This window comes from Danio rerio, chromosome 3 (assembly GCF_049306965.1).
Source record: "Danio rerio strain Tuebingen ecotype United States chromosome 3, GRCz12tu, whole genome shotgun sequence".
Classification (NCBI taxonomy): Eukaryota; Metazoa; Chordata; class Actinopteri; order Cypriniformes; family Danionidae; genus Danio; species Danio rerio.
The window spans coordinates 15,061,962-15,088,035 of NC_133178.1; the positions used below are offsets into that span (position 1 = coordinate 15,061,962).

Genomic DNA, 26,074 nt, shown 5'->3' on the forward strand with positions numbered 1-26,074 from the left:
CGCACATGTACTCCTCCTGCCCTTTGTATGTGCTTCAGTCTTATTCAGTATTCAGCGAACGGTCTCCAAAGTTTCCCCGCTGTTGAATATTCTCTTGGAAAGTTGTAGAAAACTTTCATGCTGCCTATCAAAACCACCTTTCCCGTCACATCAAAGAGTCTGAGAAGTACAATGGCCATCACTTTCATGCTCATCATAAAAAATACATCCAAAATGAACTGAAAACGCAGATCCACAGGCCAAATCCTTTCTTTTTAATCACACTTACACAAATGACACTAGACTGCAAGGGGATTTCAAATAAAAGACTTGCCCGTTCTTCACCTCATAGAATACTACAAAAATGCTGTCAAATATAAAAATAAACACAGAATGAGACTGTAAAGAGAAACTGGATTGAACATCAAACTCTTTTCATGTGTAAAAAAACATTTTCCACCTTACAGAACTGGACTGACTGGTAGTAGCGGCGAGCCTGATGCAGCTGAAAGGGAATGATGGGATGAGTTAAGTTCATTTGTCTCTTCACATTGGGTAGTTGAGCATCACGTCCTGTTTGGCGAGCTCCAACAACATGGGGTCATCGAAGAACTTGCTGATACTGACATCCTCGCTCAAGCCCTGGAGGACGAGATGGAAAGATGATGATTATGTAGGATGCATATTCCAGCTAAACATGCTGATTGACAGTGGAGAGATGTCAAACGGGTCTTACTTTGCGCCTGCGGGTCTTGATCATAAACTCTCTGGCCAGATGAGGGGCCGGTTGGGGCTCTAAAGGACGAATCACAATGCTCTTATCCAGAGGATCACCGGGGACAATCTGGAGTGAGGGGCAGAGGCGAGAATTACTCAGGACAGGAGTGAAAATATAATGCCATGTGACAAACACACACACAGTTAAAGGCAAGGGTATCCAAAAAAAAACTGCTGCTGCTGCTGCTGCTGCTGACTCAATCTTCCGCAGCTCAACATCACATGTACACGCACACACAAGTGGGGTTTTATTTTATTCTTTTGTATATTTCTTATTCCCATTATTTATAACAGTGATTTGTATTCAATTATTTGCTTTGTTTTCAATTTTGATGCATTTACTAGCATGAATTAATTATAATTTTAGTGTTTAAACTTTGTTATTGATTGATACAAACCTTTATATTCAGATTAGTTCAAAGTGCATTGATAACAGACATTTGATTTTTAATAAAGCATAAAATTGTAAATGTTACAATTATTATTGAGAATTATTAGTTGACTTTTATTGAGGTTCAATATTTAATTGTTAACACCGAGTTTATTATGGCAGCGCAGTGGCTCAGTGGTTAGCACTGTTGGCTCACAGCAATAAGGTCGCTGGTTCGAGTCCGGGCTGGGTGAGCTGGCATTTATATGTGAAGTTAGCATGTTCAAACCGTTCCCCACCGTCCAAAGACATGCGCTAAATTGGTAAATTGAATCAGGTAAATTGGCCTTATTTCATGAGTGTGTGTGTGTGAATGCAAGAGTGTATGGGTTTCACAGATCTGGGTAGCAGCTGAAAGGGCATCTGCTGCCTAATAACAAGCTGGATAAATTGGTGGTTCATTCTGCTGTGACGACCCCTAATTAATAAAGAGTAAACCGAAAAGAAAATGAATGAATAAATAAATTGGCTATAGTGTATGAGAATGTATGGGTGTTTCCCAGTACTGGGTTGCGACTGGAAGATTATTTGAAAATGCAGATTTATAGAAATAAAGTGTTGCATATTGATATTTATCCTACCTTGTTAAATCATTGTTGACAACTACTGTGAGAAATCATTAACGTGTTCAGTGTCTTCACATAGATAAATAGCATTAATTATTAATAATAACATATAATTAAAAGTAAATTGAGCAAATTTGGTATTTGATAAGCGTGTATCAAACTGGTAGCCCTTCACATTAATCGGTACCCAAGAAGTAGCTTTCAGTTGCAAAAAGGTTGGTGATTCCAGGTCTACAGCCAATCAGGAAGCAGAACACTGTGTCAAATTGCACTAAAAAAATCTGTGAAACTGCAAGAACGAGAAAGGTGAACAGCATTATGGCGAGGGATCACTGTATTTATATGTATTCTAAAATGTATTACTAAAATTATTACGCTTACACTGAACTTAAAATGTAATTAGTTATTTAATAATGTGTGTAAAGATTATCACACACACCTCTTCATATTCAAATATATCCACACATTTAATTTTAATTAAAAAAACATATTTATAAAATGTAATAATAGAAAAATGTATTACATAAATAATATTTTACAGTATAATATACATCATTTCCCACATATTGTTGTGCTTAACTGCCATAAAAATACTTTTATACAAAATAAATTTTCTTCAGTTTCATTAAAGAAGACTTTTTTTAAAAATAAAATTTCCTTTCCATTTTGCTGACATATTTTGGAGGTTCACTTACACGCAATCCCTCATACTCAAACACACATGGAAGAGAGGTGGTAAAAAAAAAGCTGAACTGAATGCGTTTATACCTGCCAGTGGTGAAACACACTGAGCGCGAAGGCCTGGCCCTGTGTGTGTGTGCGTAGATCCGTTTCAAAGCCGAATGAGTCAATAGCAGGGATGAAAGCCTTGATGGTGTAGAGAGGAGAGCCAGGGATTGGAGCGTCCTGCGTCACATGACCTCTACGGGACACAGAGACGGGGGATCAGTCACAGGCCCCTTCTTCACTTTATTAGACACTTGCTGACATTTGCTGCCTTGAGCAACAATCTGCTTAATGCGAATGTGTGTTCATAGACGAGGAGTCAGCAATGTCCTCATTCAGTGTGAGTGTGTGTGTGCGTGTTTTACCTTCTGCGTGCCAACACTGTGTAAACTGCAGAAACACAGTCAGCAGGTGCTTGAACCTCCACAAAGTAATAGGGCTCCATTAGCCTGGGTGTGGCCTACAGGAAACCAACCAATCAGAGAGTGAGTGGATGAGTGAGTGAGAAACCAATTACGATAATCAACTTCATCTTAATGGACCACAACTTAATGGATCACGTCATTGAATGACAAACTGCAATAAGACTAATGGAAACAGCTTGTTTTTCCATCCAAAGTTGCAAACTCATGAGCAAAATTTGAAATAAGTTTAAAACATTTGTGAATAAAACAGTTTCCATGCCATGTGCTCAAGAGAATACAATGGTCACTTCCTGGAAAACTGAAGCGATATACAATACTGTGCAAAAGTTTTAGGCCATCATTAAATCTGTTGTTTTACTGTGGGTATAATGAATATATGAGACCATTTACCACAAAACCAGTCATAAGTGTACATTTATTTTGTCAATTTCTGAGATTTTGCCTTGAGATTGTGTTGTCCTCAGGCTCCAGCTTTATGTTTTGTTGATTGTTTTAAAACAAAGAAAACGATTTTGATTTTACTGATCCAGTCCACTAAGGAATAGATTCTCCTCCACGTGGCCCCTGAGCTAAAATGAGTTTGACACCCCTGTTTATAGAGGCTCTATGAGATCACCTGAGCAGAAAAAGAGGATATGACACTCTAAACCTAAAGAAGAACTCAACAGTGCTAAATGAAGCCTGATATTTCACAGCATGTTCTTTTAGAAAATGTCAGGACAATTAGAACAAAACAGTTCAAGCTGTGCTTGGTGCCCAGGAAAGCCACATTAAACATAGACTTTTGCTTTTCTTTTGGTCCTATTACCTACATTTTCTGTTTGTTTTTAATAAACAAATAAATTAATTATAAATTGTGCCAAAAAAAACAAAAAACTGTTATAGTGCTTAGGACTTTTGCTCAGTACTGTATGCAAGATTAAAATGTTAATTTCTGCAAGCTGAGAAACTTCTTTATGTATTTTTCCTCCATTGCAAATACATCGTGCTTCAGATCTGTGATGTTATCTTGCGTTTGGAGGTAGTGCCTGATGTTTCTGAAAATATTTGTGTAAAACAGATGAAAGAGGTAACTTCTAAAATTATACTGAGGATGGACTTTTGGCTCAGATTTATTAATTATAATATAATTAATCAATTTGAACATGACTTTTAATTCACATCAAGACATTTGTTCAGTAATTGTGTTCATGTTTTATAATAAGATAATGTTTTTCCTACACAGTTGTGCAGTTTATTCATGTGAGTTTTTTTAAATGTATGCATCCAAAGGGATCGTTCACCCACCCTTCATATGTTCAAATCCCATTTGGGTTTCTTTTTTATAATGAATACAAAAGAAAATACTTTTTAAAACTGCTGGTATAGCTGCCATTAATTGACTCCCATGGTTAGTTTGGTTTCATAATACTGAAGTGGAGGTGTTTCAGTAACAAGCATTCTTTAAAATATCTTCTTTAGTGTTCAACTGAAGAAGTCTTTTTCATTTTTGGGTGAACTATTGACCTTATTCTAAAATGCGGAAGTGCGCCTGTTTCCGCGATTGTCTTAGAACTTCCGTTTCAGTCGCCTATGGGAGAAATGACAAGGAATAGAATTTTTGACAGCAAAAAACGGTTAAACTACTTGCTCTACAAACAAATGTTTGCATGACTATACAGACCAAGTAGAATAATATAACAAGGAAATATCAGTTTGCAACATCAAACAGCGAAACAAGCAGTTTTTAATGTCTAAAAATGAATGGAAGTGAATGAGACCGGAAGTCGCGTGCAAAAAAGATTCAAATGGCAGCGCCCGCTCGTCTGCGGAGAATAAGGTCAATAGCTTTAATGTAAATTTCTAAAGTGCTAATGAAAATAGGTGGATGAAAACACTGCTAATGATTAGTCAAGAAAGAGAGGTGTCAGGACAAATCACCATGAGGAAAGCGGAGTAGACAACTCTGCGAGCTGTAGGGATGACTTGTCCTCCTCCTCTGTGCAGCGGCTCCTGAGCAATCACGGCATCCAGGATCTTGAACTTCACATTGCGGATTGCTGCATGCAGAGAATGACAAACAGGCAGATTAGATATTACACAGTATGAAATTAAATATTAAACTGTAGCCGACATTATGCCATAATACCCTGTTGTGATGCTGTGATGTCATTTTACATAAAAGCAAGTAGAAATCGAAGTATGTTTGTATTTCGTTTCAAGAATTTGAAACACATTGGCCAAAGTGAGCTTTCTGTTATGAAATTAACTTCTTACAACTTCATCTACAAACTGCCACTGGTCAGCTTCTACTTCTGTTCAGACCAACACCAGACAGCTGATTTATAGTACAAATTGAGGCAGATTCTAATTGAAAGAAAAAGTGACAGAATTTTTAATACTGATTAGTAATGATTAATTACTTGCATTTTACCTTAAATAAATGTTAGTGGAGTGGCGAGTGTAAACATTACACTTGCAATGTTTTTTTTTTTTTTTATAAAAACATTTATTTTGCAACTGTTATTTTTATTTTTATCAATACGCAAATAAAAAATAAATGAAACCAAACTTAAAAAAAACTTTTTGGGGGCCTTAAATATAGAGAAAATAAAATGCAATCACATTAACTGGACTTATTTAGGTGCATCAGTGAATTTAAACTGACTTTTTTTCTTAATAAATGATAAAATGCGGCTTAAACACTACTGCAATTCTGAATTCCTAATTATTTCTTCATAACCATAGACAACTCTCATATAATGACTTACGTTCGTCACACAGAGGACCCTCGCGTGTTCCCCACTGGAAACCCTGTACAATACTGTCTTTCACTGAGCCAAGGAGAGCTTTATCCACCTACAACACACACACATACCCACAGAAAGAAAACCGATCATTTAGAGAGTCATATAACTGTCAACAAGTGCAGTTGTCCAGTGCTTGACTTCTCACAATACCATGCGAACTGTGTCACGTGCATGCAGACATGTCAATACCATACACACAATAAATAACACAGCAACAGATCCACGGCAAAACACTTTAACATCTACATTCAAACGGCTAAAAGCGCTATTTCATATTTGTGTGAATACAGTTGGAGGAGAGATCAAGTCAGTTTTATTCTGAATTATATTAGTTTCCAACGCAATTACAGTTCAGGTTTATTCGTACAGCTAAAGTCAGAATTATTAGCACCCTGAATATTTTTCCCCAATGTCTGTTCGGAGAAGATTTTTTCAACACATTTCTAAACAATAGTTTAATAACTCATTTCTAATAACTGATTTATTTTATCTTTGCCATAATGACAGTACATAATAGTTACTAGTTATTTTTAACATAATAGCATTGAGCATAAAGTGACATTTAAAGGCTTAACTGGGTAAATTAGGCATTGTAACATAAAAATTTGTTCTGTAAACAATCTAAAAAAAAAAAAAAAAAAGATTAAGAGCGCTAATAATATTGAAATTAAAATGTAAATTAAAAACTGTTTATTTCTAGCCATAATAAAATAAGACTTTCTCCAAAAGAAAAAATATTATAGGAAATAGTGTGAAAATTTCTTTGCTCTGTTAAACATCATTAGGGAAATAAAAAAAAGAAAAAGAAAAAAAGAAAAAAACAAAGGAGGGTGAATAATCAACTGTATAAAGCTTTTCACATTATTTATTGAACTGTATTTAAACTATATTTATAAAATGATTGCAATTAAATATTCACAATAAAAAAACTAGCCCTGCAGAGCATGATTAGTGTTTAGATGTTGTGTAAATGACCTCAGATGGCAAAGTGTCGTCTACTAAGATGTTGGGTCCAGTTGTGTCTGGTCCAAAAGCCCAAATGGAACGAGCTGCCAGCAAATCCCAATCATACTTGGTCTGGAAAAACTCTCCCAACTTTTTCCTAAAACATAGAAAGGGTGATGTATTTCAAATGGTTTCAGGTTAGTTACTAGATTATTAAAATGATAGGGTAAGATCAGTTAAAGGTATAATTCACTTAAAATTAGTTTTTTTATGCTTCATTTAAAATTGGTTTGACTTTCTTCTGTTGAACACAAAATAAGATATTTTGAAGATGGCAATGCTGAAAACCTGTGACCATTGACTTCCATAGTATTTGTTTTTCCTACTATTGATGTCAAAGGTTACAGGTTTTCATCATTCGTCAAAATATTTTCTTTAGTGTTAAACAGAATAAAGATATTCAAAGCTTAGGAATCACTTTAGGGTGAGTAAATGTTCACTTTTGGGTGAACTTTCCCTTTAAACTGCAAAAATTTAAACTAAAAAAAGGGGATGATAATATTTAATGTTTTTGAAAGTCTTACATTTACCAAGGTCACATTCATTTGATCAAAAATACAAATATACCAGTAACATTGTGAAATATGGCTACAATTTCTAGTAAAATGTTTATATATATATATATATATATTTTTTTTTATGGTGTATCATTAATAACTCCACACTTTTGAACAGTTTTGGAATGTTAGTCTTTATAACCCTTAAAGTTATAGTTCACCCAAATATTTACTCTCTCTAATTTGGTTTTAAACCTTGATGAGCTTTTCTTTCTGTCGTAAACACAAGAAGATATTTTGAAGAACGCTGGTTGCTAGGACCTACTTCCACATTAGCAAATAAAACATTACTATGGAAGGCAATGGGTGGCAGCAACCAGCATTTTTCAAAATATCTTCTTATGTGTACAACAGAAGAACGAAACTCAAATAGGTTTTGAACAAGTGAAGATTTTGTAAATAAGGGCAGAATTTCCATTTTTGGATGAAGTATGACTTAAAAGCCCTCAGGAGAGCAAGACAAAACAGAAAACCTGATGGACAATTAAAACATATCTCCAACTCACTTTGATTCACAGATAAAATAACCTATAGGCTTCTCTGCAGCTCTGTTGTTTTACCTGTTCCATGTGATCTGCACCACCTCGTTCTCAATGTCTTCAGCAAGACCCTTCTCCAATGGCTCAGCAATCATGGTGATTTTATTCCTGCAAAACACACACAGACACTGCTTTGTGAAGCTTTAAAACAGTTGCAAACTGTTGATTTCAGCAAATAAAGACTGTTTCCAATTTAATTGGCTTTTCAAGTGAGTGGCGTCAATCATTTGAACCAAGGGCTGTAGTTTTTAACTTGTTTTTGGGTTGGTTTTATAGATTTATAAATGTATAATCATATACTTGTGGAATTACAGAGACTAATAATAATTATAGCCACTAGTCCTGTTTACGTAATACCGCCATTAAACAAATGAGCCATAAAAATCAAAAGATTATTATAAAGATACTTTGTATTGACGTTATTTTATGATTTGTTAATTTTATTTGATATATTTCACTTTCAAAGCATGTAATTTGTAAAAGCTTGTGGTGTTTTTAGTGCTTTGAAACAGTGAATAATTTTGTAAAGCAATTGGTTCAGCTGATTCAGAGCTTCAAATATGACTCTGGATGACAAAACCTAATGTTGCATGGGAATATTTTTGGCCAATAGACAGAAATACACTGTATGGGTCAATAAGTTTTTTTTACTATTGTCTTTAATGCCAAAAATCATTTGAATATTAAATAAAAATTAGTTCCATAAAAAATATTTGGTAAATTTCCTACTGTAAATAAATCAAAACTTAAAGTGAGATTGCTAAATATTCATATACACAGTTATCTGCAAACTGCTCAGTATTTAGATTTATTTTTAAACCATTGCTTTCCAGATTTTCAAAAGTTCAAACTCTGACAAACATTGCTCTATCCTAACAATTATTCATACACCTTTCAATTGATGTACAAATCTCAGTTAAAAAAAAGGTCACTTGTGTAATTTTATTTGAAGGTTTTCCTTCCAGTCAATACTAAATCAGAATGCTGAAATAAAGGAAGCTTGTTTCTCACTTTTTATTGGGCGTTTCAGCAAAACACTTCAAAGAAGAAGTTTCCACGACAGTCTCACAAAAGGTCACCACAGGATCAGCTACCTATAGGGAGAAAACAAAGAGAGAAAAAATCACATAAAAGGAAAAAGAAATACATGCAGAAATGAGGACCGTAAAACTATTAAAGCAAAAAAGAGCACCTTGATATCAATTTCAGAGTACATTTTCCGCAGGTCGTGCATTACACAGTCCAGATACAGCTCACCTGTGCCAAGAATCACGTGTTCACCTGACTCCTCCACCTAAACACACATTCATAACAAACAAATAAAGAAAAAAAACATTCAGTTATGCATTTAACTACACTAACAAAGTACTAATACAATACGTTATTGTCAGACTTACATCTGTAATTTTTCTTGCATAAGAGCATGTTAAATACTCCGTAAAAATGGACAAATACTAATACAGTGGTCCCTGGCTATAACGCGGTTCACTTTCGTGGTCTCGCAGTTTCGCGGATAATTTTTCAAGCAATTTGACATGCTTTTTTTTTTTAAAGTGCATAGTGTTCTGCGTTCTGATTGGCTGTAGATCACTGTCAATCAATCTCCTAAGTGCCGAGACTCCTGTACAGTACAGAATGCATTCAGCTTGCCAAATTTACATGAATCTTTGATCACTAGCAGTGTGACGCTGAAGTGCTGGACTGTCTGTTTACAAGTTTTCTCCCCAACAAACGTCGGGGAGTCGCAGAAATATGTCGCAGAAATTTTCCGCACTGTTGGACTTCTGAACATGCTATGGCAGAAGTTATGTGGCTGCATGACGCCTTTTACATAAAGAAGGAAGGAAATAACATAAGGACGACAGCAGCAATGAGATTTCAACAAAGATACAACCCCTTTTAAAAACTGTTTGCAACAGGGCCATGGTAAAGATGGAGTCTGCTTTAGTTTTGTGGATCAGTGACTGCAGGAAAAACGTCGATGTTTATCTGAGAAAATTGCATAAAGTGTGTAGTGAGGGTTTTTACAGCCTTAAACATCTATAATAATTGTAAAAAAATAAAGCAAACTACTTTGTAGCATTTGATTTGACCATAACAGAAATACAGCTTTTAAACAATACCGGCAGCAAAAGAGCGTGTTACCTTTGTTGTGAGTGAAGGATAACTTTTGTTAACTTTTCGGAGTCCATCCAACATCTTGGGCAATTCTGAAGGATTGACAGGCTCCACAGCAATTTTTATAACTGATGCGGTGTTAAACTTGAGTGGCCTGAAGATCTGTGCCTGCTCGCAACAACATAAAGCACAGTGAGTTTTAAAAGCCTTATTAATGAAGACTGCTGTTTCAAATGCACGTCTCTGTTTCCCACCTCTTCATTTCCACGGGGCTCTGTGATTGTGGCTGTTTTAACAATCGGCTGGTCACAGCCCTCAATTAACACCCAGTTACCAGCAGGGACTCGATTCACTTCAATCTGATACCTTTAACAACATAACAAATATAACATTTACAAAAACCACACAGACTGAAAAACTGGTGTCGAGAAAATATCACATATAATCACAGAAGAAATGGCAAGAAACAGTCTGAATGAAACATTTTCAGAATGAAAGCAGTTTTTTTTTTTTCAACACTAGTTTGTTTCAGTGCATTTTGAAAAAAGTATTTTTGTATGGCATTTAAAGAGCGGTTTCCAACAAGGCAGCTTGGGGAAAACCTAAAAGGGCTTCAATACCATAATATCCACTTAAACAATGACCATCAAAATGGTTTTTGATGGCACAATAAATCCCTGACAGATGAGTCTTTTATGACAGTACACTTTACTTTAACAAAATACATGTTTTAAAGATGGACATATTTTATTGTTGTCCTCTTAAAGAGGCAGTTCTTCCCAAAATAAATAGTAAACTTACCATTTACTCACATTCAACTTCCAAACTTCTAGTAAACACAAAAGAATATATTTTGAAGAATGTTCAAAACATGGAACCAGTTGGTAAAACAAATACTATGGAAGTCAATGGTTACAGGTTTCCAAAATGTTTCACAATATTGTCTTCTTAACAGACGAAAGAAACTCAAACATGTTTGTGGCAAGTGAAGGGTGAGTAAATGACGACAGAATTGTAATTTTGGAGTAAACTATTGCTTTAACCCTTTATATGAATACACTTACATTTGTAATTACTAACATTTAACTACATGCCATTATCCAGTGTCAGAAATCTTTTTTTTTTTTAATCCAAAATATTTCACAGCATTTTGAATTGGCAACTTTGTGCAGATTCATAACTGCACAATAGTGTTTTGATTGATACTTGCACGTGTATTTTAAATTAGCCAAAGAAAGTACTGCAATAATGTTTAACAGGACTCCTCATTTAACAACTCTTCAAAAAATCCTAATTTTTAAAGTTTATTTCTAGACTCAAATGTCTAAATATTATATAATTTGTGGAATACTTAAAAAATGTCTTTAAATCTAGATATTCCAAGCTATAAAACAGTTTATTGGACAGAAATTGATAATGATGACTATTTCCTTTTTCAGTAAATGGAGTCAGATATATTCCAAGCAAACAGACTAAATTAGTGTGAGTTTCACCTGGCGACAGAAATCCACAGGCGTCCCACAGTGCAGATCTGAGAATCCTCCTCGTCCTCCAGACTGTAGTTTTCTCCCAGAACCTTCACGGGCTGACCTGCCTGCAGGGTTCCACTTAGGACCCGACCAAACGCGTGGAACTGAACGCCGTCATCTGTGCTGTACATCTTAGTGGTGTGGCACATCAGTGGACCCTTCGACAAGAAAGCAAACATTTTACATGGCAAAATTCAGTGATTGGATAATTCACCCGGAGAGACAAAGAAATCATTTAACATTAGTTAGAATTTATAGTTTTACACACTGTCTCTCCCAGTTTTGCACAGCATTCAAATAATCAGTTATGCATTCATTTTCTTCTTGGTTAGTCTCTTATTTTTTAGAAGTTGCCACAGCGGAATGAACCGCCAATTATTACAGCATATGTTTTACGCAGTGGATGCATGATCAGTTATTTAACAAGTCAAATAATCAGAATAATCAGTTATAAACAGTTATTTATTAATATTCACCCGTAAGAACTACAGTGGCATCCACAATACAAAAACTTTTTTACATTTACATTTAAATTTACATTTATTTGTGCCAATTTCTTTTAAAATATACACCTCTCAAATTTTTTTATTTTTTTTAAGTAACATTTTAAGTGAAAAAGGAAACTGATTTATCATTACACTGACCAAAACTCCATTTAAAAAAATTGCTGTTTTGGAGCTTTCTATTCATCAAAGTATCCTGAAATAAATGCATCATGGTCGACTGAAATAAAATTAAAACGGTATTCAAGATTGATATAAAATATTTCTTAAGCACCAATAAACTGGATTAATGATGACTGCTAAAACGTTTTAGAAAAAAATCTATTTTATTATTTTTATTACTATTTTATATTAATATTTCACAATACTACAGATTCTTAAAGGGTTAGCGGAGTCAAATTAAAGACTATTTAAAGGGGTGGTCCACTACGATATTATATTTTAAACTTCAGTTGATGTGTAATGTAGCTGTGTGAACATAAACAGCATCTCTAAATGTAAAATATTCAAAGTTTAATGCAAAGGGAGACCTTGATTTGTACAGAGTTAGCTTAGCAACGCCTACAATTAACGAATTTTGGGGACTACAAAAAATACTTCCGCCCCCTGTGAGATCACAAAAGTTCGTTATTGCGCATCCCACACTGCGCAGGTAAAGGCCGTGGCCAGAGGCGCTGTAACGTTACTGCAGAGGGAGAAATGCCATCCTGCTGTTTCCACATAGCTGTTCTGTTTCTGTTGTTGGGCTTCCAAATGACACGACCCAAACACAGAAGTGCTTACAGTTCAATATTAATTATGTTCCAGAGAACTATAAAATACATAGCAAGCATGATTTGACAAAACACAGCTTCCAGAATCTCTCCCAGTTCAGTGCTGGATTCAGTTAAAATCTCCTCAAAGATGGAGCAAGGAGACGCTGTGAACTCTGAGTCATGACCTGTAAGTGTTTTTATTTGTTAAAATTGATCATGACATGTACAGTGTCTAACTTTAACGGTGTGTTGTAGCAAAGATGTAAACAACGGGAAATTATGGTAACCGCTAACGACTTAGCTAACGTTACAAATCTATATTTATCAAACGGCTGTAAACGCACACACACACATACACATACACGCTCTCTTGGCCAGCACCTGCGTCTCTCTGTGGGAGACGGCAGAGTTTCTCTCTATAGGCAGCTATGCTATGCGTTTTACAACTCGGACAATAAAGTCGCAAAAGATATGTGAACGATTCATGTTACTTACACAGGCATATTCCGCATATGCATGAAAGACGTTCTGTAACGCGTTGATTTAAAAAAAATACAGCAATGATTTCCCAACTGGAGTGTAACATCAAAAACAAATCAATCCAGGCTCACAAAGGTCTCATCTCACATCTTGTGCTTTATTCTGTCACCACAGAAAATAACTTAATCCGAGCATGAGAGAAAAAGAACAATAAAAATCTCTCCCGCGCACATGCGCTTCTCGTGTTACAGATACTTCATCGTATACACGCATAAACACACTAAAAGGCACAGAAACAGTTAAAGGAGCCGCATCCCATTTTCACTCGTTACAGACACGTGTTGACTGACTGACTGACTGACTGTTTACACAAAAACGCGCGTGCTTGTCAGGGCGTGACGTGGAGCCGATCGGCGAATCACAGCATATTATGATGATGACCAATCAGAGTCACTTGAGGGTGGGCCTTTTAGAGAAACTAGGAAATATGACAGTCGTTTTCATGTTAGCTGAGTAGCTGTGTATAATCAAAGTGAGATTTATGAAAAAATAACACGATTTCCTTCAAGTTAAACATGAGCACACATTGCTTTGCATCTTATTAACACAACCAAGCCTTAAAAATAACATTCTGGACCACCCCTTTAAGACCATTATGAAATAAACTTCAGACTTATGCTAAGACAAACATTAAAGATTGTTTCTATTTTTTCCCCAATCATAAAAATGAGTCTAATTAGTAAATTGTTAAATTGTTTTTATTTTAAACAATGTCAAAACAAGCAAACCCCAGTTGTATACATACATTTCCTTCAAAGGCTGCATTTATACTGCACATATTGATGGTCGATAAATTTGTGACTGTATCACTTTTTTTTGTTAAACAGCTTACATCATCTTTTACAAGTGACTCGTATCTGATTGTCTGCATTTACACAGCACATGGTGAAGGCGCAATGAACTGGGGAAAAAAAAAGAACGCTCTTTACTCCGTTCCTGTAGTTAATCTGTTGACAGGACTTTTTAATATTGTTAAATTCTTTTTGACAAGTTCTTTTACTATCGTTTATGACAAAAAAGTTCTCATTTGGCCATCTTCGTTTAATCTAGGTCTTTTTAAACCAGTAGGCATCTTAATGTAATGTCTTGCATGAGATGTATACCACAGTTTTATATTAGTTTATATTGGTTACGTGGCAGATATTGCACTCGCTCACTTTCTCTCATTAACATACTTAAATTCTTGTGCTACAAAACAATATAAAAGCTTTTTTAGTACTCGTGTATGAGATTTAAGGTTTGCGACTGCTGAAGTCTGTTCTGAAAGAAAAGTGTCAGACTTGACGTAATACGTTATGGTTTTTAATGACGGGCGACTCGCATTGACAGTTGAAACTCCGATCTACCTGTTTACACAGCAGACATGAAGGCACGGATAAATTTTCCACATATGAACAAGGCCTGAATCTGATTCAAGTAAATTGGAATCCATGTGATTTTTTCCTGCTTACACATACGTGGACCATATCCCATCTGCGCCACATGGGAGGAAAAAAAAAATCCAGACTGAGTCACTTGAACTGTGCAGTGTAACTACAGCCAAAATAACGTAACTACTAAAACTATAATAAACTAAATGTATGCATAACAGTCTGACAAAAATCTTACCCTATTTATTTATGATCTATAAATACAATGACAACTTTTAAACAAATTGTATTTTTGTAAGGAAAATAATTAAACCAAACTGGTTATAAAACTATTACATTAACTATTATAATATAGTTCTGGAAAAAAAATTGTTGAGATGGACTATTGGGGATTGGATGGGTGTCTGTCTGCTCGATTTGGTAGTTTTACATGTACACAGTGTACACAATAAATACCTATTTACAATTATTTAAAACCCCCACAAGACAATATTTCAATAATTTAAGACCTTTTAAGGCCTAAAACTTAGTTTTTCACCCCACGCACACCCTGGATTAAGAGACTATGTCAGACTAACCATTTTTAAGAAATCTTATTTATACATATTTATATTTATAATGTTATATATATTATATATATTATATATATATATATATATATATATATATATATATATATATATATATATATATATATATATATATATATATATCTATTGTTTTCTAGAACACAAGTAAAGTGAAGAAATGAGCTGAACATAGCACAGAAATTCTCTGCAGATGCCACACTTACATCAGGGTCACACTCAGACATGGTCTCTCCGAGGTCTGAGTCCAGTCCACCCGTGTAGGTATGTTCTATTTTTGCTCTGGCGCCCCCCTGAGGAGATGGTATGTGTTGCACACACATGTCCACTAAGCCTGTAAAATCATTAAAAAGTATTATTAAACTGAACATGCCGTACATATCTGCAATATTTATAAGGTAATGCAGCTACCGCACCTGTAAACTCTCCAAAAAAGCGGTTACAGACGAGGCGCAGCAGAGGTTTGATGTTGAGTTTTAACTCCTCTTTGGTCAGATGAATGCCAAGTTCGTCAAGGACTCGCGGCAGAGACGTATCCACATCACCCACCACCTACAGACACACACACATACCAGTTACACAACCTGTACATGCGTGGGTGACTGTCTATGTCTCATTTAAATATAACAAGCAAAACTGAAGACCGAGGGTTTTCAAATGAAGATGTTTTTTTTGTGTCTCAAATATTTGAAGATTTCAATGTTTCAAATGTTACTGTTATTGTGTCTCTGTAAACTACAAGAATGTGATTTTGTGACAACAGAAATGTCTCGAGCATGTGAATTAAAGGGATAGTTCACAAACAAATGAATGAACATTAACTAATGTATTCTGACTGATGCGGTTTTTGTGGAGTTTTGTCCTTCTGTTGAACACAAAAGAAGTTATTTTGAAAAATGCTAGTTTTTGGCACCATGGACTTCCATAGAAGGGAAAATATAAATACTATGTAAGTCGATGGGTGCCAGCTACCAGCATTCTGCAAAATATTTTCTTTTGTCTTCAACAGAAGAGAGAAACATAAACCTTTTTGGGTGAACTATCCCTTTAAGAATTCACTCTATAGGCATGGCAATGTACTTGGTAACAAAAGAACAACAACTACACAAAAATGTATACAAGCCTGGCATATATAATACAGCATTTTTGTTATTTTATCTGTGTGAACAGGAACTATTTTGACAACAAAAAAAACACTGTATGATAAAAGTTTTTAAAACCCACTCTCATCCATTTTGAGTACACTAATGTCATGTAAAAGTAGCCGGAGAGTAAATCTGACCTGTGAAAGGATCTTGTACAGCGGCTCCAGCACAAACTCAACAAAGCTGCGCTGGGAGTTGCTGTTGGGGGCTTTCTTTGTGAACTTTCTCCTGGCAAACACAGAATGCAACCAGTTATAAAAATAAATTCACAATGTCTGCAAAATAGATATAGCTTGAAATTCTCACGTTTTGGGGTTGAAGTAAATGTCTCCCCATAGTCTTTTTGCGAACTCCATGTAGCTAATGTCACCTGAAAACATAATAAAACAAGGTTGATTAAGGCCCAATCCCAATTCTACGCCTCAGCCATTCCCCTTACCCCTCGTTTTGTGCATGCCAGTAAAGGGTTAGTGGTGTCCCAATTCTCTTTAGCTTGAAGATGTAGGGCTAAGGGCAAGGGGTATACACCCCTTCAAACGAAGATTTTTTTTAGGACCACACTAGAAACCAAGGGGTAAGAAAATTTCCCAGATTACACTAGCTCCAGCTGCACCCGGAAGTAAGGTGATCCACTAATTAGTATTTTTTATCATTATTGCAAATTTTTACATTAAACAAACACGTTTTAATATATTCATAACCGCGTTCGTGTTTTACCGTCATGCTTTTTTTTCGCTAATTTCGCGATCAATAATCCCTAATATTAACTTCTGTACAGCAGTCCAGCAACATTCTGACACTGAAATACCCTGTCAGAAAAGTCTAGTGGCTGTTAATGGGCTTTTTACAGTGTCTGGTATAATGGTAATGTTGTTTTTGGTGTGGTTACATAGATGAATATGGCCACTGTGTAAATACACAGTACAGGTATGATCTTATTGCCACATTAGATCAGAATGGTAACAATACATGGGTTCAGTGAATTTCCTAAAGATAAATACCAAAAAATAACACAACTGGAATCACTACAGTAGTCGCCATCATCTGAACTCATATAAAGCAAGAAATCGCGAGGACATTTGATGAAGTGAGCAGGTAATGTAGTGTTGTCCCAATTCTTAGGGGTAAATTTTGAAGCCCTTCCCCTTAACCCTCGGTTGCAAGAGCTAAGGGGAAGGGGTAGGGGTACAAAAATAGAATTGAGATTGGGCCGAAGGATGCATTTAAAATAGAGCAGCAATGCCACACATATTAATATTTTGAAAATTGTCAATACAAATATTGTGTTGCTTTAACCACTGCATAATAAGACAATATGTTTACTATATTTTATATCATATGTTAATAATTTCTTAACTGAAGTGAAATACATGCGTCATTAATATTCATTAATCGGGACTTATTAACTATTAGGGATACACCGAATTTGCGGCCTCTGAAGAAAATGTCACTTTCAACTGACAAAAAAGGTGAAGAATTCTGAATTTGGAAAGCAATGTACTATAAAACACATTAATTTCTGCAGAGCGCACCACTGACTAGCTTGCATGCACCATGGTCAAAGACAAAAAATAGCTCAAAAATACACTGTAGATATTTCGCTCACATAAGTATATTTATATAAGAAAAGAAAGGTTTGCACAAATCGACAGGACATTTCTATGTAGTGTACTTGTTTCTGTTGCTGTCAATAGTGCTACTGTGCTTTCATGGCATACAATGGTAAAATAAAATTCACTGTAAATAATTTGGTTATTTTATTAGTCTTGCATTTTTTAAAAATCTGTATAATTTAAGTAATTGGATCCAATTAAAAGTCTTACAAAATCAGTTTTTGATCGTGTGTCCAGAATTTTAGCTTTCTGCCAAAAACTTTAATTTCAGTGCATATTTACAAGTTTAAGAATTAGATGTATTAAGTCATCTAAAAACTACATTATTCATTTTACATGTTTGCATAATATTTTTTTTATTAGAGTGCTGATCATTAAATTAAAAAAATGATCTCACCGTAGGTGTCTGAATAGATTTTGGCGAAGGAGCCGAGAGTAAAGCAAATGCAGTACTGCGAGGAAGCGAAACAGACGTTCCCCAACAGAGGCGACACAATCAGAGACTCATCTGTAGAATATGTGCTGCCAATGAGAAAAACAAACACAGTCAGACAAAACTGCTAACTAAAAACAACAGATCTCACAGCTATTGCTTCAAACGTAAGCAGGTGAAACACAAATAGTACCATCAGCATGCTCGATCAACCAAAACAATTAATTTCAAGTACTGTGGGGTACCTCAGCAAGCCGTTGACCTCATCCACAATGTGGCGCAATTTGTAGTAGGCATCAGTAGGGGGCAGTTTGAGCTCCACAATCAGACGATCTATTTTATTAATACAGATAGTGATGGCCAATCTCTCCTGCACTGCATGCTTGATCAGTCGCTCAGTGTTCAGCATTACCTGAACATATCCAAACAAACAGTTAAAGGCATGCTAAAGAAAGATTAGTCTTGCATAACACAGATAGTTTAATATACAAACTATTCAGTGACTAAGATTTATTTATCAGTGTATTTTAATGACAACAACATAGTACTTACAGTCTTGAAGCGAAAAGCAATATGCATGTGTGTGAAAAAGCACATAGGCAATATTTATGTGTGTGTGTGTGTGAACTCACCCCCTCAGCAGCATCAATAAAAAGCACAATCCCGTCAGATAGTCTAACTGCAGATGTCACTTCATCAGAGAAATTCACATGACCTAAAGAATGTGAAGTACGAGAAAGAAGTATGAGAGATAAAATCACCTGTTCTTACATGCCGGTGCACAAATGTATTTAGTGTGCATCTGTAAGTGATTTTATAGGGCAGGAAAGTACCTGGCGTGTCCATGATGTTGAAGAGGTAGGATTTGCCCCGTGAGTCCGGCAGCACCATGGTTACAGGAGTACTCTTGATGCCAACCCCTCTCTATCAAAAAGCAAAAAAAAAAACTTTAAATAACATCACTGAGAGAGAAATGTTTAATCAATATCCTATTTCAGTTTACCTCTTGCTCAGTGAAAAGGATATCTGTGTATCGTAACTGTGGAAAGAAGAAAACACCAATATTTTAATACATCACCACATGACTGTAAAGCTGAACAAACAAAGAACGCCTCAGTGCAAAATGTTGCTATAAATGAGTAATAACTCATGTTTTAAATTTATATGAAACTACAGGTGTGCGGAAGAATGCACATACAGTGTATATATAAACACTGTTTTGTTTTTTGTTTCCCCTTTAATAATAACTACATGAAGTGTTTAATTGTGTTTCTCTGACAAATATATACTTTATTTTAATAATAAAGTGTGACAAACATGCAAAATAATAAAAAATTAGTAAGGGGCAAACACTTTTTCACACCACTGTACATAAACTACTACAATATTACTTTTATTAGGAGTTGTTTTTGTTTTATATACTTGACTCCGGAATAGGCAAAAGATGATAAAAAGAAGATGAGTCAAGTATACTTCCATCATTGTTTAAAGTAAAGAAAAGATTATGCTTGATGTTCTTAGTTTGATTACTTTTAACTATCTATCTATCTATCTATCTATCTATCTATCTATCTATCTATCTATCTATCTATCTATCTATCTATCTATCTATCTATCTATCTATCTATCTATCTATCTATCTATCTATCTATCTATCCATCCATCCATCCATCCATCCATCCATCCATCCATCCATCCATCCATCCATCCATCCATCCATCCATCCATCCGGTCTAAATGTATGCATGTATTTTTCCTTCACAAAGAAAAATTTATATATATCGAAACAAAATGCAAATACTTATCTATACACTTACATCTTCGTCATCTCTCTTACGGATTTCAGGATGAGTCTGTTCAATGAGGCAGTCTACAAAACATGTCTGTAGGGACAAACAAAAGCATTTTTAAATGCTTTCAAAATGACTACTGAACTGAACACATACAACTTCTGAAAACCCCCACATGATGCTCCTTAATTAATTAGACATCATCTAAAAAACTGAATCAGCATAATGAAGTCTTTTACCTTGCCGTGGTGTAAGTGTCCACACAGTGTGACATTTCTGATCAGTTCTGAGCTGTCCATAAGATCAGCAAGGAATCTATCAAAAGATATATGCATGTAAGCTTATGCAATTCAAACAAAGAGGGGAAAAAACCCAATCATAAACTCACTCCATGTCATAGACGGTCGCTGGAAGCTCCTGCTCCATCAGAGTAAACTGCTTCATCCTCACAGGTTTTATAATGGGCTCTGAGGAACAATTAAGTCAGATACATTGATTTTCCACTGAGTGTGCATGCGATAAACAAACTGTTCTTCCACCAGCGTGTCTGTTACCTGTCAGCGGCTGTGTATCTTCTTCTTGAACAATAGTTTCCACCTCAGGACCATACACTTCTTCAGCAGTGGGATAATACTTTTTATCCTCATGCAGAACCACCTCCATACCACCACCTCCTCCATCCTCATCAGCCTCAGCCTGGTCATCATCGTCATCCTCCTCATCCGCCTGTTTTAAGAAAATGTACATCAAATTCAAGGAGCTGATTTTTGCATAAAAACAACCACTGACTCTACACGCTTCAGCTGAACAATTTAAAGGGGGCCTATTATGCTCATTTTTACTAGATGTAAAATAAGTCTCTGACATATAGCACCATAGTGCTCAGGGCGACCCGAGTTCGATTCCCGGCTTGAGGTCCTATGCCCATACTTCCCCTCTCTCTGCTCCCAGTGCTCCCCTCCCCCCAAAACATAGAAAAAAAACGTAATAATTATAAAAAAAAATATTCCACAAATAACGCTTCATAACTTTTTGAAATGACCCCTTTTAGGCTTTGATCCTAATTGTGTAATTAGGCTTTATGTGTAACTGCTCTTCTGGGGTCTCATTGATGAACATGGCATATGCACAAAATGGGCAGAAATATGCGTTAGCCACTCAAAGGTTGTGATCTATAAGCTTGAGAGGAGAGTGTCCACAGCTGTAATTAATCTCTAAGCAAACATATTTAATTTAAATATTGATTTAAACCACTTTAAATGAGCTAATCATCAATAAATAAATTACTTTATTCTGATGTATGTTCCTTACTAAGAACTTGTCTATGCAAATTTGATAAATCAGAGCCCTGGCGATTTGACCTGCTACTTTTGTCCTCATTTAAATGAGTTCTGTATATTAATATACGTATAATTTAGGAATATGGTATATTAACCCTTTAACTGCTCCACCAAGAAAAAAATACTATGGATAGCATTTCTTAACTCATAATGTCACTAGTCAACACATCCAATGAATTTTTTTTCAACATGCGACAAAATATCAACCATTTGGTAGAGGTTGATGTGTCCGTTTATGGAAAAATTACCGGAATTAATACATATCCAATGAAAAATCTGAAAATATGAAGTGTAAGACATATTTATTTAAAAAAAATATTCAAAATAAATTGTTTTTGAATACTATATCATCTTTATTTTTTGAAGTATGCCAAAAAATATTTCAGATTCTCATTTAACATGTTTTCTTATATATATATATATATATATATATATATATATATATATATATATATATGTATGTATGCATGTATGTATGTATGTATGTATGTATGTATGTATGTATATATATATGTATATATATATATATATATATATATATATATATATATATATATAGATATGTATGTATATATGTGTGTGTGTGTGTGTGTATATATATATCAATAAAACCAAAATTGAGTGTAGTAACAAAACAGGATTACATTTGTTTGATTATTTTATAAACCAACAATGCTGTGTCGTGTAAACCATTATTAAAACAGTCATTCTTAAAATGACTTTAAAAGTCATTATTTAAAAGTCAAAAGCTGGTCAACGATTTGAGCAGGCAATTAAGGGTTAATGTAATAGGGTTAATGAAACTGCACTTAAATGGCACAAATGCTCCAACTAGCAACGGTTTGGCAGTTTGAATATGATTACAGGTTATACAATCACCTCATCAGCATCCCGGTCCTCTGCATCTAGCTCTTCATCCTCATCAGAGTCCAGCTCTGGTCCGATATAATTTCCAAACTCGTCATAAAGATCAGTCTCCATGGCGACGAGCTCTGATAGGACAAAACAGATACAAATGACATAACTTACTTTGGTGCAGAGGAACTATTCGGAATGCAGATCAACTCATTTAAAATGCAGCAGTGGTTCATTATTCTGTCTGTTTTATTTTCTAGTGTTGGGAAAAACGTTACTGTAACACTTTTAGTATTACTGCACAAAATGCTGATTGAGGTAAAATTGGTTTAAATTCTTAGCGTTTCTGTAAAATTTGCTTAAATGCCTAACAAAATGCATACCCAAAGTAAATTGCATGCTATTTTTAACCATTTTTAGTATTGGTCTTTGTCAGGTGACAAATTCGATTGTAAAATTATTGATTGTTAAAATATTTAAAAATCACAAATGTTACAACTAACTTTAGCTGACTAACTCACCCCTTGTAAAAAAAGTTTATTTGTGGGTGTCTTTCTAAAAACAAATAAAGGTTTTTGTTTAAAACATTGCAGGATTTTTCTATATTTAGAGTATTTATTTGATGTTAAATGTTTTAAAACCCCGGATTTGGCATGGGCTGGTATAAGATTCTGATACTATGATAATCTTGGATATAAATATCACGGTTTTAGGTATTGCGATTACTGCTCTGAAATATATTCCTTTTAAATGTCTGGGTAAAAAAATAAAAACGTTTTCCCCTTTGTACACAATATATTTTATTTGGGAAACATTCATAATATTTTGGAGCAGTAAACATGTCAGGCTAAATAATTCAAATGAATTATTGACTTCTGCTTCCTTCATTTGTTTCAAAAATACAGATTTGTAAAAAATTTAAAACGCAATCTTTGAATATCTTTTCTGCTGTCCTAAAAAAAAACTAAGAAAAAAGTAAATTAAAAAATCTTACTCATACCCTAGGAACAATATAGCAGAAAATTGACGGTTTTAAAACCTTGACTTTTCTAAACCGCGGTATAGCTTAAAAAATGGTTATCGTCTCATGCCTACTCCAGACTGCAGCTTAATGAAACCGTATTTTTAAAAATCTGTTTTTTTTATTTTATACGAAAAAGGGATAAATACATTAGAAGTCAATTTTATTCTATGAGGTAACTATGCATTGTTTTGGTCTCTTTTGAAAGGTGACACACTAAGGTTTATTCCCTAATAGTCCGAATCACTGTAAATGTTTTTGAATAATTAAACTTAATTAAACTCTGCTTAAAACTTTTATCTTAATATTCGAACATTCAGACTTTTTTCTTAATAATATAATTTCAGTAAAGTATTCTTTACAAATTCTAAATAAGAAATTCATATTAGCTACCGATGACTATCAAAGTACAACATTGCTCACAGTCAAAGTCTTCACAGTTTTGAATTCATACTTGGAAGCAATTTCAGACTGAATATTAAAAGTAACATTGAGGTAAAGTTGGTTTTCTATTCACACATTCTCATTGATAATATCATCTCAGAAAAGTATTCTTTGCAAATTATAAACGGGGTAATCATATTAGCAGCCAGTGACTATGAAAGTACAACATTGTTCAGTCAATCAAACAGTGCTAATGTTGTTTTGAAGTCATACTTGTATGTGATTTCAAACCAAATATTGAAAGTAGCCTTGTAAACAATATAAGAAACATGTCACAAGTTGTCACTGAATGAATGTGCTAATATAACCAAGTTTACCTTAATTTGCATCCAACCAATGTGCTAGTTAGTTTTGCGTTTTGGATAGAAACTGGTAACGTTAAATTAATACCTTCTCTATATTGTACTTTGAATATTCAGCCTGAAATAGAAAGTAAGTTTAACTTCAAAACAGCGTTAGCACAATTTAATTCTATTAACTCTGTGAACAATGTTGTACTTTGAAAGTCTATGGCTGCTAATATGAGTTCACTACTTGCAGAGAATCATATCTTTTTAAATTATAGCTATTATTAAAGGGAAAGTCCGAATATAAAACCAACTTTACCTCAATGTAAACACCAAAGGGAACGTGACACAAGTTGTCAATGAGCAAAAACTTTACCTCAATAAAATGCTGTAGTGTCGAACATGTATCTTTAAGAGCCCAATAAACACAGCAAACATTAAAGTGAATAAAATTACCTCATAACATACTGAAAATCGCAATAAATATAAAAGATTCCCTTGTGAAACTGCCTCAAGTAAAGCCGATATTGCAACTGATCGCGCAGCAAACGTACGACAGCGAATGAATGAATAATTGCTTCGTGTAAATAATTATTTCCGTCGTAAATATAGTGCGTATTATAACAGTGTTATACCTGTGTGCGAGTCTTGTTTTTAATCCCGGTGTGATTTTATTGTTACAAAATGATCCCTCGTACTGTTTCAAACCATGCACCGCGAGGTCCTCGCACAGCTCAACGTAGGTCGTACGTTGGTGACGTCATCAGCGTTCGCCAAGCATATTGCCTGTTTGAAAAAAAAAAAACAGGCTACTAATACATGTCGCAGTCAGCCAAGATTTACTAAAAAAAATGTTTTTTTAAGTTTTCATATATTTAAAAATCAATTTTAAAATTTTGACCACTATTTTTTAATGTTGGAGTAAAAACAAAAACGTAAATAAACATTGAGTGACTCCATAGATATCTTATTATATATATATACACACACATATGGAGTGTATTATATATGTATGGAATATATATCTATGAAGTGGCTCAAATAGATATTGGCTTCAAACACTTAAGGGTAATCTTAAGTATGATTTACAGCTTTAATTATTATACAAAAAACTTTTTTTGTTTTTCAGTACAAAAAGTATCTAGATCTGAATTTATCTTGACAAACTATAGCTACATACATAGGCTACTACCATGTATCATTTTCAAGTATGTACTCAAAAAGTAGGGTGACTGACAGACTTATAAGACTTAAAATTTGCAAATGTAGCCTACTAATAGACAACCAAACTCTGTTATAGCTAATATAAGCTCTCTGAATAAAAAAATCTAAATCAAAACAAAACCAGTTAAACATTTTTAATTCTAGTTTTTTTTATAGCTAGACAATTTCTTCCAACAATAAGGTGCATATCTGTAGGCTGAAAATGGTCATAAAATGAAGTGAACACTATTAAAAACAAAACATTGTTTGACAAGGAATGGATGGGAAAAGAGATTTGTCAGTATCCCAATTAATTGACAGCAATAAAGGTATTACTTCATATGAAAATGTTTGTACTAAATATAATTTCTAATTCAGTAAAGTTTAAATCTTTAAAGCCATTTCTATCTCATTTGTCTGTCTAATTAAGGAAATACTTTCTTACTCTACCCTTATAACCCCAACTGTGCCTCCTGTGTTAATTGAAGTCTGTGATTTCAAAGAAAGAAATCTATGTAACAACATTTTATATCCATTTTATAGGATATAAAATGTTGTTACCAATCATTGGTTTTTACATAGATTTCTTTCTTTGAAATCACAGACTTCAGTTAACACACGAGGCACAGTTGGGGTTACAAGAGTAGAGTAAGAAAGTATTTCCTTATTTAGACATAATTAAGGAAAAAATAATAATTATAAAAAAAACTCAACTTCACATAAATTATCTAAAAAGATACCATTCACG

General features: G+C 34.4%; 1 protein-coding gene across 3 annotated transcripts; it reads right to left on the reverse strand.

Annotated features, from left to right (window-relative positions):
- Window positions 1-233: 233 nt before the first annotated feature.
- On the reverse strand, window positions 234-24,888 carry eftud2 (elongation factor Tu GTP binding domain containing 2). Of its 3 annotated transcripts, XM_073937712.1 has the most exons (29): window positions 24,759-24,859; window positions 24,500-24,551; window positions 22,396-22,508; window positions 20,731-20,902; window positions 20,565-20,643; window positions 20,416-20,491; window positions 20,204-20,269; window positions 19,390-19,425; window positions 19,220-19,310; window positions 19,019-19,101; window positions 18,632-18,798; window positions 18,351-18,475; window positions 16,647-16,710; window positions 16,478-16,568; window positions 15,612-15,747; window positions 15,402-15,529; window positions 11,405-11,598; window positions 10,166-10,277; window positions 9,939-10,079; window positions 8,986-9,087; window positions 8,805-8,887; window positions 7,815-7,901; window positions 6,668-6,794; window positions 5,654-5,741; window positions 4,824-4,942; window positions 2,844-2,938; window positions 2,521-2,674; window positions 716-823; window positions 234-621 (listed from the first exon to the last, which is right to left on the reverse strand). In XM_073937712.1, exons 3-29 carry the CDS (start codon window positions 22,495-22,497, stop codon window positions 526-528), a joined length of 2,922 nt encoding a protein of 973 aa, XP_073793813.1. In that variant the 5' UTR covers window positions 22,498-22,508; window positions 24,500-24,551; window positions 24,759-24,859; the 3' UTR covers window positions 234-525.
- Window positions 24,889-26,074: the final 1,186 nt, after the last annotated feature.

Excerpts from the sequence above, each read along its gene's own strand:
- eftud2 (XM_073937712.1), bottom strand. The coding sequence starts at position 22,497 with ATGGAGACTGATCTTTATGACGAGTTTGGAAATTATATCGGACCAGAG. Across the intron at positions 6,795-7,814 it reads GTGCAGATCACATGGAACAG|GAAAAAGTTGGGAGAGTTTT; the intron begins GTAAAACAACAG and ends TCTATGTTTTAG. Across the intron at positions 2,675-2,843 it reads ACAGTGTTGGCACGCAGAAG|AGGTCATGTGACGCAGGACG; the intron begins GTAAAACACGCA and ends TGTGTCCCGTAG.